Source organism: Leucoraja erinacea, unplaced genomic scaffold, assembly GCF_028641065.1.
Source record: "Leucoraja erinacea ecotype New England unplaced genomic scaffold, Leri_hhj_1 Leri_127S, whole genome shotgun sequence".
NCBI classification, from domain to species: domain Eukaryota; kingdom Metazoa; phylum Chordata; class Chondrichthyes; order Rajiformes; family Rajidae; genus Leucoraja; species Leucoraja erinaceus.
The window spans coordinates 42011-57500 of NW_026575539.1; the positions used below are offsets into that span (position 1 = coordinate 42011).

General features: G+C 48.7%; 1 protein-coding gene across 1 annotated transcript in view; it reads right to left on the bottom strand.

The window, feature by feature from the left end:
- Positions 1-780: 780 nt before the first annotated feature.
- LOC129715615 (N(G),N(G)-dimethylarginine dimethylaminohydrolase 2-like) overlaps positions 781-15490 on the bottom strand; it is a 31313-nt gene continuing 16603 nt past the window's right edge. The window contains exons 2-4 of the mRNA XM_055665487.1: positions 5333-5501; positions 4587-4660; positions 781-1675 (exon numbers count right to left, since the gene is read on the bottom strand). Coding sequence (XP_055521462.1) covers positions 1526-1675; positions 4587-4660; positions 5333-5501 — 393 coding nt within the window. The 3' untranslated portion in view covers positions 781-1525. The remainder of the gene's footprint in view (positions 1676-4586; positions 4661-5332; positions 5502-15490) is intronic.

Below are 15490 nucleotides of genomic sequence, written 5' to 3' on the forward strand. Positions count from 1 at the left end.
CCATCGGGCCCTGGGGATTTATCAGCCTTCATTCCCAGCAGTCTATCCAACACCATTTCCTGCCTGTGTTGGATAGGTGTCTGAAAAAGGGTTTCGGCCCGAAACGTTGCCTATTTCCTTCGCTCCATCTCTCCCCAGATGCTGCTGCACCCGCTGAGTTTCTCCAGATTTTGTGTGTAACCCACCATTTCCTGCCTAATGTACCACCAGGGGGCGCCTGGGAGCCGGCTGCCCTGCCAGCAGTCTGGTCGTTTTTTTCATATTTTTCTTAATTTTAGCATTTGTTTAAAGTTTGTTTTAAAGTACTTCGGTTTGTTTTATGTGGTGGGAGAGGGGAGGAGATCGGGGGAAACTTTTTTTCTTACCATCCCGGAGATGAGATTAATTTTCGAATCACTATCTCTGGGCTCTGTGGCCTACCAGCCCTCAGGCTCCTCCTCCTCCTTTTTTCCTTTCTTCTCCCCCCCCCCCCCCCCCCCCCCCCCCCCCCCCCAGCAGTCTGAAGAAGGGTCTCGGCCAGAAACGTTGCCTATTTCCTTCGCTCCATAGATGCTGCTGTACCCGCTGAGTTTCTCCAGCATTTTTGTCTACCATCGATGGATCTGGAAGCCTCCTCGGACTGTCGTGAGCCCCACCGCAGGGCGCGGACTTAACATCGGAGCGGATCCCTTGCCTGGGATTGCTCCCACCGCGGCCACCACGGAATTACCATCGAGGGCTCGCAGTCTCAGGAGAAGCAAGTCGGGAGCTCCAACGTTGCAGAAGGTTCGACCAGCCCCGACACGAGGTATGATCGCCTGGCGCGGGGGAGCTGACATCCCCCCCGATGCGGGAGCTGATCGCCTCGACGCAGAGGGCCCGAACGCCACCGGCTACGGGAGTCAAGATCGTCCCATCAACGGGAGACCAAGGAAGAACATAAGAGAAGAGACTTGAACTATATTTCGCCTTCCAACACAGTGAGGAATGTGGAGAAGTCACTGTGGTGGATGTTCATGTTCAAATGTGTTTTTGAGTGATCTGTTGCTTTTAATTGTATGACTGACCCGGCCAATAAAATTCCTCGTATGTTGCAAAAAATACTTGGCGAATAAAATCTGATTCTGATTCTGATGTGGATTTCCTTCAGTTCCTCCGTCACCACAGATCCACTGGCCACTAGTACGTCAGGAAGATTGTTTGTGTCCTCCTTAATGAAGAGGTCTTTCTCAGTGGTACAGTGTCCTAGTGAGACCACACCTGGAGTATTGTGTGCAGTTTTGGTCCCCTAATTCTTGCTATTGAGTGAGGCCAATTCTCTGGATGCTTCCCCCCGTTACGAATCATATTCACATATTCTGTTGTGCTGCAGCATGTAAGAATTTCATTGTCCCGTCCGGGACACATGACAATAAAACACTCTTGGCTCTTGATGTCTCTTGTTTCCCTTTCCCCTGACTCTCACTGAAGAAGGGTCTTGGCTCAAAACATCACCCATTCCTTCTCTCCAGAGATGCTGCCTGACCCGCGGAGTTACTCCAGCTATTTAGTGTCCACCCAAGTCAAGCTGCCTTACCTTGATGGTCTTCTGAGCGACATCACTGCTTCCCACGACAATGGTGCTGGGACCGCCCATGCTACAGAAGCTCTTCAAGTGATGAGGTTCTGGGACATGTACTACAGAGACCGTGAAGTCCTGGAGATAACAAACAGATATGATCAGTCTCGGCTCAGATCAGTTTCAGACGTTTCAGGGCTAAATGGTGTCAAGTTGGGAAAAGGGGAAGTACAACGGGATCTGGGGGTCCTTGTTCATCAGTCAATGAAAATAAGCATGCAGGTACAGCAGGCAGTGTAGAAAGCAAATGGCATGTTGGCCTTCATAACAAGAGGAGTTGAGTATAGGAGCAAAGAGGTCCTTCTGCAGTTGTGCAGAGCCCTAGTGAGACCACACCTGGAGTATTGTGCGCAGTTTTGGTCCCCTAATTTGAGGAGGGACATTCTTGCTATTGAGGGAGTGCAGCGTAGGTTTACAAGGTTAATTCCTGGGATGGCGGGACTGTCAAATGCTGAGAGAATGGAGCGGCTGGGCAGTGACGTGCGGTGAGGTCAATGGCTGGGGAGGCACTGGCTTTTACTCCATCCTAACTTAGTTGCGTGTGTGTGTGTGTGTGTGATAGTTGTGTGTGTGTGTGTTAGTTGTCGTGATAGTTGTCTGTGTGTGTGTGTGTTAGTTGTCTGTCTGTCTGAGGAAAGGAGAGAAGAGAGGGAGGGAGAGAAGGGAGGAAGGGGAGAAGGGAGGGAAGTAAGTAGAGAAAGAAGGGAAGGAGGGAAGGAGAGAAAAAAGGGAGGGATGGAGAGAAGGGGAGAGAGAGAGAGAGGAAGGAGGGAGGGAATGAGAGAAGGGAGGGAGGGTAGAAGGGAAGGGAGGGAGGGAAGGGAAGAAGAGAGGGGCGGGAGAGGGCTGGTGGCAGAAGTGGATGCCGGAGTCCCAAGCCGAGACTCCAACGTGGGGCCCAATTGGGAGCTCTGTCTCAGCGGCCCAGAGCCTCCGAATCAGCCGTTACAAATCAACGAATCAACCTCCCAGTCAGCACCGCCAGTGGTGGAATCCAGTACTGCCACCGCTGCTGAACCTCGCTAACGTGGAGGGGGGGCAAGGCAGCGTCAATTACGTGGGCTGAGCCTATGTAACTGACATTCGCTCTTCCTACATTGGGCTCAAGACACACCCCCTTATGAGGCAGATGTGATCGCTGCCTCCCCTGGAGCTTTTTCAACGCAGTGTTATGATGAGACCAGTGAGTACAAATTAAAATATATTTAAATGTGAAATAAGCTACCTGGACTATGGAAGGTGAGGTTTCAAAGGCAACGAAGGGGTTTACACACTTTAGATTGGTGACATACATAGAGAGAGTAACAGGCACGCTTATTGCCCGCGCTCCATCCAGTTTCTGAGGGGTGGCACAATCAGAGGGGAGGCTCAGCTCGCCGCTGCCTCACCTCTCATCTCTCCCTGAATTTGCAGCGGAGCTACGCAAATTTGGCGATTTTGACTATTAAAAATTATTTGATTCATATAGAAATGACATTTATAACACAGATCAGTGGGAAAATCTGTATGTTTATTTTATTTTATTATTATTTTTCTTTACTTTTCTTAACAGCTATTTTGATTGGGAGTATGACAGGTGAGGCTCTGCCTATCCCTGCCTCCCCTGACCACACGCCCCTGGGCTGGAGTTTAGAAGGATGAGAGGGAATCTTATTGAAACACAAGATTATTAAGGGTTTGGACACGCAAGAGGCAGGAAACATACTTGCCGAATAAAGTATGATTCTGATTCTGAGATGCTTGAATTATCGAAGGTAGACAAAAGCTGGAGAAACTCAGCGGGTGAGGCAGCATCTATGGAGGGAAGGAATGGGCGACGTTTCGGGTCGAGACCCTCCTTCAGATTGACCCATTCCTTCCCTCCATAGATGCTGCCTCACCGCTGAGTTTCTCCAGCTTTTTATCCACCTTTAAACAATCATAGTTACGTTTAGTTTAGAGATACAGCGTGGACACAGGCCCTTCGGTCCACTGATTCCCTGCCAACCCGCAACACTAGTTCAATCCCACACACATGAGGGACAATTTACAGACTCAATTTCCGGTCTCCAACTGGAGGCGTGGGTTCAAATCCCACTTCTGACACCATGTTGGTTTGGAGTCCTTGTAATAATAAAGACCTCACACCATGTCTCCTTTGGTCTCCCAATTTGAGGAAGGTCATCCTTGTGATTGAGGCAGTGCAGCGTAGGTTCACCAGGTTGATCCCTTTGATGGCGGGACTGTCATAAGAGGAAAGATTGAAAAGACTAGGCTTGTATTCACTGGAGTTTAGAAGGATGAGGGGTTGTTCTTATAGAAACATATAAAATTATAAAAGGACTGGACAAGCTAGATGCAGCACAAATGTTACCAATGTTGGGCGATTCCAGAACCAGGGGCCACACACAGTCTTAGAATAAAGGGGAGGTCATTTAATACTGAGGTGAGAAAAAACTTTTTCACCCAGAGAGTTGTGAATTTGTGGAATTCCCTGCCACATAGGGCAGTGGAGGCCAAGTCACTGGATGGATTTAAGAGAGGGTTAGATAGAGCTCTAGGGGCTAGTGGAGTCAAGGGATATGGGGAGAGGGCAGGCACGGGTTATTGATTTGGGGATAATCAGCCATGATCACAATGAATGGCGGTGCTGGCTCGAAGGACCGAATGGCCTCCTCCTGCACCTATTTTCTATGTTTCCTTGTTTCTATGTCAGGTTATACACTGTTTATCTAGAATAAACGACTACAAGCTCTCACTTGAGAGTTTACTTCAGACAGCGACGTTAATAAGCTAGCGGGCGTAACTACACAAGCATGACTCATGACATGACCCACTAATCTACACCAACTATCCGATGTACCCGCACATCTTTGGAATGTGGGATCAGGTGGTTACAGGGAGAACATGCAAACCCGTAGTCAGGATCGAACCCGGTGAGGCAGCAACTCTATCACTGCGCCATAATCGGGGGGGGGGGGGGGGGGAATATTTTTGCGGCAAACCTCACCTTGAAGGCGTCGGCGACGAATTCGGCTCCCCTGCGATTGGTCCATTTCGAGATCCCGACAAAGAACTCACGCCCTGGTGAAGAATCCGATAGGTCGGGGAGTGCGCGGGACAGAAGAGGGGAGATATGTCAGCAAAGATCTGCAGGTTTAAATCGAAGACCGACACAAAATGCTGGAGTAACTCAGGCGACATCTCTGGCGAGAGAGGGAATGGCTGGCATCTGGGGTCGAGACCCTTCTTCAGACCACTTCAGACTCTCTTCCCATTCCCAATCAGACCTTTCTGTCCTGGGCCTCCTCCATTGTCAGAGTGAGGCCCAGCGCAAATTGGAGGAACAGCACCTCATATTTCCCTTGGGCCAGCGGTATGAACATTGACTTCTCTAACTTCACATAGCCCTCGCTTTCCCTCTCTCTCTCCATCCCCTCCCCCTCTCCCATCAATCTTACTGTCTCCGACTACATTCTATCTTTGGCCCGCCCCCTCCCCAGACTCTCAGTCTGAAGAAGGGTCTCGACCCGAAACGTCACCCATTCCTTCTCTCCAGAGATGGCTGCCTGTCCCGCTGACTTACTCCAGCATTTTGTGTCTATCTAGGAAAAAAACATATACATGGGATTTGTAGGAAGGAACTGCAGATGCTGGTTTACACCAAAGATAAACATAAAATGCTGGACGCAAAATAAGATGCAAAAAAAAACAACAACAAAAAAACTGTCAAATCCAGGGTTTGAAAGGTTTTACCAGTGAACAAGACATCGCTGCCATCTAGTGTAGCGGTCTCATCCGTCACCTCCAGCACCCGTAGCTTCAACTCCTGTAGTATGCTCTTCACTGTGTCCACCTGGAACAATAAGTTGCTGTTTGAGTTTAGCTTGGCGTCCCGTGTAACGGGGTACAGTGAAAAACGTTTCTTTAGTTTAGTTTAGTTTAGTTTAGAGATACAGCGTGGAAACAGGCCCTTCGGCCCACCGGGTCCGTGCCGACCAGCGATCCCCGCACACTAACACTATCCTACACCCACACCTGGAGTATTGTGTGCAGTTTTGGTCCCCTAATTTGAGGAAGGACATTCTTGCTATTGAGGGAGTGCAGCGTGGGTTCACAAGGTTAATTCCCGGGATGGCGGGACTGTCATATGCTGAGAGAATGGAGCGCCTGGTCTTGTACACTCTGGAGTTTAGAAGGATGAGAGGGCATCTTATAGAAACATATAAAATTCTTAAGGGATTATTTAGCGCAGAAACAGGCCCTTCGGCCAACCGGGTTGCTTGTTGTCACGTATAACGAGGTACAGTGAAAAGCTATTCATTAGTTTAGTTTAGAGATACAGGCCCTTCGGCCCACCGGGTCCGCGCCGACCAGCGATCCCCGCACATTAACACTATCCTACACCCACTAGGGACAATTTTTACACTTACACCAAGCCAATTAACCTACAAACCTGCACGTCTTTGGAGTGTGGGAGGAAACTGAAGATCTCGGAGAAAACCCACACACAGGTCACGGGGAGAACGTGCAAACTCCGTCCAGACAGCACCCGTAGTCGGGATCGAACCCGGGTCTCTGGCGCCGTGAGGCAGCAGCTCTACCGTTGCCTGAGCCGCTGAGTTACTCCAGCACTTAGTGTCCCTCAGCAATTTAATGCCATCTATCGCTTCATTTAAAATCCCTGCAGGCTTGCGAGTTTGTGTGTTACTTCACCCTCTTGTAAAATTGTCGCTGGTGAGGGTGAGAAAGTGGGATTGCAGAACTGGAGTGAACACGGGTGATCGAAGGTCGGTGTGGACTCAGGCCCCATTTCCATGCTGTAACTCCATACTCAGCGAAATCTCCCTTGGCAGGCAGCCTCACGGCAGAGAGAGGAAATGATACACAGATGTGCATGTTAACCACAAACAGATGGGGCCCCGGTCAAAGGTCAGGGAAACAATCTGCAAGTGGGAATACGAGGGTAAAATAAAATGCTGGAGAGAGGTCTGTGGAATAGGAACAGAGAAGCAAAGAAAATAGGTGGAGGAGAAGGCCATTCAGCCCTTCGAGCCAGCACCACCATTCAATGTGATCATGGCTGATCATCCACAATCTGTACCCCGTTCTTGCCTTCTCCCCATATCCCCTGACTCCGTTATCTTTAAGAGCCCTATCTAGCTCTCTCTTGAAAGGAACCAGAGAACCGGCCTCCACCGTCCTCTGAGGCAGAGAATTCCACAGACACAACTCTCTGTGTGAAAAAATTCAATATGATCGTGGCTGATCATCCAGAATCAGTGCCCCCATTCCTGCTTTCTCCCCATATCATTTGATTCACTTAGCCCTGGTCACCGAATCTGAGGAAAGACATTCTTGCCATAGAGGGAGTACAGAGAAGGTTCACCAGACTGATTCCTGGGATGTCAGGACTTTCATATGAAGAAAGATTCGATAGACTCGGCTTGTACTCGCTAGAATTTAGAAGATTGAGGGGGATCTTATAGAAACTTACAAAATTCTTAAGGGGTTGGACAGGCTAGATGCAGGAAGATTGTTCCCGATGTTGGGGATGTCCAGAACAAGGGGTCACAGTTTAAGCATAAGGGGGGAGTATTTTAGGACCAAGATGAGAACATTTGTTTTCACACAGAGAGTGGTGAATCTGTGGAATTCTCTGCCGCAGAAGGTAGTTGAGGCCAGTTTGTTTGCTATATTTAAGAGGGAGTTAGATGTGGCCTTTGTGGCTAAAGGGATCAGGGGGTATGGAGAGAAGGCAGGAACAGGATACTGAGTTGGATGATCAGCCATGATCATATTGAATGGCGGTGCAGACTCGAAGGACCGAATGGCCTACTCCTGCACCTATTTTTTATTTTTCTATGTTTATGTTTCTAATGTAAATGTAAAGGGCCTGCCCCACTTGGCGATTTTTCCAGACACTGCCAGCATCATTGACTGATGTTTCAGGATCACCGAAAGATTTTGAACATTTCAAGATCCAGCGGCGACAAAATAAAATGTTGCGTCACTCGGCAACTTTTTTGGCGACCTCATGCGTCGGTCAATGATGCCGGCAGTTACTGAAAAAATTGCCGGCCCTTAACAGGCCCTTAACTCTCTCTTGCAAACATCCACTTAATTGGCCTCCACTGCCTTCTGTGGCAGAGAATTCCACAGACTCACAAAAAGTGGTTTCCCCATCTCAGTCCTAAATGGCCTACCCCTTTAGTTTTAATTTAGTTCAGAGATACAGCGCGAAAACAGGCCCTTCGGCCCACCGGGTCCGTGCCGACCAGCGATCCCCGCACATTAACACCATCCTACACCCACTAGGGACAATTTGTACATTTACACCAAGCCAATTAACCTACAAACCTGGATGTCATTGGAGTGTGGGAGGAAACCGAAGATCCCGGAGAAAACCCACGCAGGTCAGGGGGAAGAACGTGCAAACTCCGTACAGACAGTACTCGTAGTCGGGATCGAACCCGGGTCTCCGGCGCTGCATTCGCTGAAAGGCAACTCTACCGTTGCGCCACTGTGAGCGCAGTTCTTAAACTGTGACCCCTGGTTCTGGACTCCCCCAACATGAGGAATATTTTTCCTGCATCTAGCCTGTCCAATTTCTTAAGAAATTGATATGTTTCTATAAGATTCCCTCTCATCCTTCTAAATTCTACAGAATAGAAAATGATCTTATTCACATCACCTCAGCTGCAATCCAGGCCCACGGGCTCCCAGAGATGTAGGGTCGCCAACTCTCTCACTCCCAGATAAGGGACGAGAGGTCAAAATACAGGACAAATTCCCCACGGCAATTCGTTGACCGACTGGGCCGTGGCTGGGTGAATGATGAGTTGGCCCCGGGTGCTGGACTGTACACAAAGCCCAGCCGCACGCAGGGCCAGCTGAGGGGTTTTGACCGCCCGGGGGCCCGGGCACGCACAGTGCCGGCGCACCCCGCCAACTCGGGGGCCGTGGGCTGAAAGATGGCTGAAAGATGCAGATGGAGTTTAATGCTGATAAATGTGAGGTGCTACACCTTGGCAGGACAAATCAAAATAGGACGTACATGGTAAATGGTAGGGAATTGAAGAATACAGTTGAACAGAGGGATCTGGGAATAACTGTGCATAGTTCCTTGAAGGTGGAATCTCATGTAGATAGGGTGGTAAAGAAAGCTTTTGTTATGCTAGCCTTTATAAATCAGAGCATTGAGTATAGAAGCTGGGATGTAATGTTAAAATTGTACAAGGCATTGGTGAGACCAATTCTGGAGTATGGTGTACAATTTTGGTCGCCCAATTATAGGAAGGATGTCAACAAAATAGAGAGAGTACAGAGGAGATTTACTAGAATGTTGCCTGGGTTTCAGCAACTAAGTTACAGAGATAGATTGAATAAGTTAGGTCTTTATTCTCTGGAGCGCAGAAGGTTAAGGGGGGACTTGATAGAGGTCTTTAAAATGATGAGAGGGATAGACAGAGTTGATGTTGACAAGCTTTTCCCTTTGAGAATAGGGAAGATTCAAACAAGAGGACATGACTTCAGAATTAAGGGACAGAAGTTTAGGGGTAACATGAGGGGGAACCTCTTTACTCAGAGAGTGGTAGCTGTGTGGAATGAGCTTCCAGTGGAAGTGGTGGAGGCAGGTTTGTTGCTTATCATTTAAAAATAAATTGGATAGGCATATGGATGAGAAGGGAATGGAGGGTTATGGTACGAGTGTAGGTAGATGGGACTAAGGGAAAAAAGTTGTTCGGCACGGACTTGTAGGGCCGAGATGGCCTGTTTCCGTGCTGTAATTGTTATATGGATATATGGTTATATGGACACGAGCAGTAGCAGTCAAATACAGGGCAAAGGCGAAACCAATTTAGCCCAATATACGGGATGTCCCGGCTAATACGGGGCATTTGGCAACCCTACCAGAGAGAACAGAAATGGCAGCACACACACACACACACACACAAACACCGAGGAAATCCAGTGGGAACTGCATATCATGCAGCTGGCCTTCGAGAAACAAGCCCTCGTCTCTCCCAAACGGCAAACAAGAAAAAAAACGAAAATAGTGTTTGCAAAAGAGCCAAGCAGGCATCTGGTTTGTAGCATCAACAGAACAAGACTTTACAGCTCAGAAACAGGACATAGATAGATGCAACACAAAGTTTCGAGTTAGGACCCTGCTTCAGACTGACTGTAATAGTGGGGGGGAAAAAGGGTCTCAACCCGAAACGTCACCCATTCCTTCTCTCCAGAGATGCTGCCTGTCCCGCTGAATTACTCCAGCATTTTGTGTCTACGGTTTAAACCAGCATCTGCAGTTCCTTCTTACTCAAGCTGGAAGAGGGGCCGGGGAGGGGGGTAGGGGGGTAACGGACAAAGCCTGTCAAGCAATGGATGGAAAAAGACACAAAGTGCTGGAGTAACTCAGTGGGACAGGCAGCATCTCAGCAGAATGAAAGGGATGGGTGACGATTCGGGTCGAGACCCTTCTTCAGACACCCTCCAGAGCAGGCTAATTTAATCAATAAGGTCATAAGCTCAAAAGTGATAGGAGCAGATTTAGGCCATTCGGCCCATCAAGTCTACTCTGCCATTCAATCATGGCTGATCTATCTCTCCCTCCTAACCCCATTCTCCTGCCTTCTCCCCATAACCCCTGACACCCGCATAAATCAAGAATCTGTCTATGCCTGCCTTAAAAATATCCACTGACTTGGCCTCTGCAGCCTTCTTCCACAGATTCACCACCCTCTGACTAAAGAAATTCCTCCTCATCTCCTTCTTAAAGGAACGTCCCTTAAATCTGAGGGAATTAATTCTGAGAGACTAGTTCTAGGCTCTCCCACCAGTGGAAGCATCCTCTCCACGTCCACTATATCCAGGCCTTTCACTATTTGGTACCTGAGATGGAGGCCGATCCTCTGGATGCTTTCAGAGCCCTAGTGAGACCACACCTGGAGTATTGTGTGCAGTTTTGGTCTCCCAACTTGAGGAAGGACATTCTTGCTATTGAGGGAGTGCAGCAGTTTTGGTCCCCTAATTTGAGTAAGGACATTCTTGCTATTGAGGGAGCCCAGCGTAGGTTCACCAGGTTAATTCCCGGGATGGTGGGACTGTCATATGCTGATAGAATGGAGCGGCTGGGCTTGTACACTCTGGAGTTTAGAAGGATGAGAGGGCATCTTATTGAAACATATAAGATTATTAAGGGATTGGACACGCTAGAGGCAGGAAACATGTTCCCGATGTTGGGGGAGTCCAGAACCAGGGGCCACACACACAGTTTAAGAATAAGGGGTCGGCCATTTAGAACTGAGACGAGGAAACACTTTTTCACACAGAGAGTTGTGAGTCTGTGGAATTCTCTGCCTCAGAGGGCGGTGGAGGCCGGTTCCCTGGATACTTTCAAGAGAGAGTTAGATAGGGCTCTTAAAGGTAGCGGAGTCAAGGAATATGGGGAGAAGGCAGGAACGGGGTACTGATTGGGGATGATCAGCCATGATCACGGTAAATGGCGGTGCTGGCTCGAAGGGCCGAATGGCCTACTCCTGCATCTGTTGTCTGTAGTTTCAATGAGGTGCCACCCCCCCCACTCATCCTAAACTGCAACAAGTACAGGCCCAGTGCCGACAAATGCTCATCATATGTTAATATCACTTGTGCAACAGGTAAGCCTTGCTTTGTATTGTGAAAGGATGAGTCAGTCAGGCAGCATCAGCTGGTAAGCAACATGCATCCCTCAGGGGAGGGTAGAAATGGGTGTGTCGTCTGGGGTTTGGAGTCAGGGTTGTTTTGTTTGTGCGGAGAGAGAGCAATGAGGTAATGCAGAAGAAGTGTTGATTAAAATTAGAAACGTATAAAATTACAAAAGGACTGAACACGCTAGATGCAGGAAAAATGTTCCCAATGTTGGGCGAGTCCAGAACCAGGGGCCACACAGTCTAAGTGTACAAGCGTAGATGGGGCATCTTGGTTGGGACAAATGGGACGAGTGTAGATGGTGCACCTAATTTGAGGAAGGACATCCTTGTGATTGAGGTAGGTTCACGAGATTGATCCCTGGGATGGCGGGACTGTCATATGAGGAAAAGACTAGGCTTGTATTCACTGGAGTTTAGAAGGATGATCTTATAGAAACGTATAACATTATAAAAGGACTGCAGTCAGCCATGGGTCATCGGCCATGATCACATTGAATGGTGGTGCTGGCTCGAGGGGCCGAATGGCCTTTTCCTGCACCTATTGTCTATTGTCTATTGGCTGAACTGAACTGAAAGGATTGTTGGGAGTCTTTGTTTAAGAAGGAACTGCAGATGCTGGAAAAATGGAAAGTGGACTGAAACATTCCAGCGGGTGAGGCAGCATCTATGGAGAGAAGGAATAGGTGACGTTTCGGGTCGAGACCCTTCCTCAGACTGTCGGAGTCCTTGGAAGGAGTAGACAGAGGGGGTTGAGGGACAGGTGTTGTACCTCCTGCGATTCATAGTCCCAATAGACAATAGGAACAGCAGGAGGCCATTCGGCCCTTCGAGCCAGCACCGCCATTCAATGTGATCATGGCTAATCATCCACAATCCGCTATCTTTAAGAGCCCTATCTATCTCTCTCTTGAAAGTATCCAGCGAACCGGCCTCCACCGCCCTCTGAGGCAGAGAATTCCACATACTCACAACTCTGTGTGAAAAAGGTCTCTGGGTCTCTTTGTGTGCGTGTAAGGTCCTGTTAAAGGCGTGCTGCTATCAACCCACACCCTTGTGAGGGTGAGCCGGTGGCTGCACCTTGCATCGCCGTTCCTCAGTGAATCCGTGATTTTCCGCCGTCTCTGAAAATGCCTCTTAAACCCAAATTCAGTTTGCTTTAAGAAGGAACTGCAGATGCTGGAAAATCAAAGGTAGACATAAATGCTGTTGGGCGAAGCGATCGCCAAGCCTGCGCTTGGTCTCACCGATGTAGATCAGCTGACACCTAGAGCAGTGGATGCAATAGATGAGGTTGGAGGAGGTGTAGGTGAACCTCTGCCTCACCTGGAGCGACAGCTTGGGTCCTTGAATGGAGTCGAGGGGGGAGGTAAAGCGACAAGTGTAGCATCTCCTACGGTTGCAAGGGAGAGGGGGTGGTGCAGGCGGGAAGGGCCGAATGGACCAGGGAGTTACGGAGGGAGCGGTCTCTACGGAAAGCAGAAAGGGGAGTAGCTGGGAAGATGTGGCCAGTGGTGGGGTCACGTTGGAGGTGGTGAAAATGATGGAGGATTATTTGTTGGACGTGACGGCTGGTTGGGTGGAAGGTGAGGACAAGGGGGTCTCTGCCCTTGTTACGAGTGGGGGGATGTGGAGAGAGAGCAGTGTCACGGGGTATTATTTGCATTTATGTCTACCTTCAGTTTGCTTTCGTTTAGAGTGGAAACAGGCCCTTCAGCCCACTGAGTCTGTACCGAGCAGAGATCCCCGCTCACTAACACTATCAAGAGTCTAGAGTGTTTTATTGCCATGTGTCCCAGATAGAACAATGAAATTCTTACTTGCTGCAGCTCAACAGAATATGTAAACATAGCATGATATGACAAACGAGAGAGAGAATTGAAAAAGTAGACAAAAATGCTGGAGAAACTCAGCGGGCGAGGCAGCATCAATGGAGTGAAGGAATAGGTGACATTTCGGGTCAAGAAGCTCAGTGTGTATATATACACACATACTCACAACAACAATAGACAATAGACAAAAGGTGCAGGAGTAGGCCATTCGGCCCTTCGAGCCAGCACCACCATTCAATATGATCATGGCTGATCATCCCCAATCAGTATCCCGTTCCTGCCTTCTCCCCATAGCCCCTGATCTTTAGGAGCCCTAAACATACCCATATATATACACATACACATATACTTTGTACGCCTTTGGAGTGTGGGAGGAAACCCAATATCCCGGTGAAAACCCACGCGGGTCACGGAGAGATCGTACAAACTCCGTACAGACAGCACCCGTAGACGGGATCGAACCCGGGTTTCTGGCGCTGCAAGGCAGTAGCTCTATCGCTGCACCACCCCTAATTCTCACCTGGTTTTAGGATGCTTTCCTGCAGAGATCAAACTGATCTCTGGTCGGTCCAGACCAGGTGGGCCGAATGGCCTGTTTCTGCGCTGTATCTCGAAACTAAACTAAACTGTGTGTAAACCAGCATTTACAGTTTCTGCTTGCTACTAATCAACTACACAGAATTACACACACACACACACACACGCACGCACGCACGCACACGCCCGCACACAGCACACACACACGCACACGCACGCACACACCCGCACACAGCACACACACACACACACGCACGCACGCACCCGCACACACACACACACACACACACACACACACACACACAGTCACACACAGTCACACACATGCACACACACACACAGTCACACACACACACACACACACACACACACACACACACACGCACCCACACACACACACACACACACACACACACACACACACACACACACACACAGTCACACACACACACACACGCGCACACACGCACACACAGTCTCACACAGTCACACACACACACATAGTCACACAGACAAACACACATGCGCACACACAGTCACACACACACACACACACACGCGCACACACACACACGTCACACACACACACACACACACACACACACACACACACACACACACACACACACACACTAATCGTTTACCTATGCTTATCATGGGTCTAGTGCTGCTTAAAGAATAGTCAAAGAATCTATTTATATTCTTCCTTTGAAAAAGAGTTGAAACTAAAACTCCTGACTCAAAATTTCGATTCAGCAGTCGAAAATGGACAGCCCTTTTCAAAATAAATGCCGATTCCTATTTCAATATTTCCTGTCCCAGAAGAAATATTCTCTCCGTATGCACTCTGTCAAGATTGTTATTTCATATGTTCATGTCATAGGAGCAGATTTTGGTAATTCAGCCCATCAAGTCTACTCCGCCATTCAATCACGACTGATCTATCTCTCCCTCCTAACCCCATTCTCTTGCCTTCCCCCAACAACCTCTGACACCCGTACTAATCAAGAATCTATCTACCTCTGCCTTAAAAATATCCACTGATTTGGCCTCCACAGTCGGCTGTGGCAAATAATTCACCACCCACTGACCAAAGAAATTCCTCTTCATCTCAATAGACAATAGACAATAGGTGCAGGAGTCGGCCATTCGGCCCTTCGAGCCAGCACTGCCATTCAATGTGATCGTGGCTGATCATCCCCAATCAGTGCCCCGTTCCTGCCTTCTCCCCATATCACCCGACTCCGCTATCTTTAAGAGCCCAATCTAGCTCTCTCTTGAAAGTATCCAGAGAACCGGCCTCCACCGCCCTTTGAGGCAGAGAATTCCACAAACTCACAACTCTCTGTATGAAAAAGTGTTTCCTCGTCTCCGTTCTAAATGGCTCACCCCTAATTCTTAAACTGTGTGGCCCCTGGTTCTGGACTCCCCCAACATCTGGAACATGTTTCCTGCCTCTAGCGTGTCCAAAACCCTTAATAATCTCATATTTTTCAATAAGATGCCCTCTCATCCTTCTAAATTCCAGAGTGTACAAGCCCAGCCGCTCCATTCTCTCAGCATGTGACAGTCCCGCCATCCCGGGAATTAACCTAGTGAACCTACGCTGCTCTCCCTCAATAGCAAGTGTTGCGGGGTATTGAAGAGACCCTGGTGAGAGCCTCATCTATAGATGGGGAGAGGAACCCCCGTTCCCTGAAGAATGAGGACATTTCCGATGCTAACTGGTTAGCGTGTAACACAAGCTTTTCACTGTACCTCGGTACACGTGACAATAAACTGCACTGAAACGGAACTGCTGTGCATTAAAAAATGTAAAGCTCATAAAATCCTTTGTTAATCCCATCTTGCTT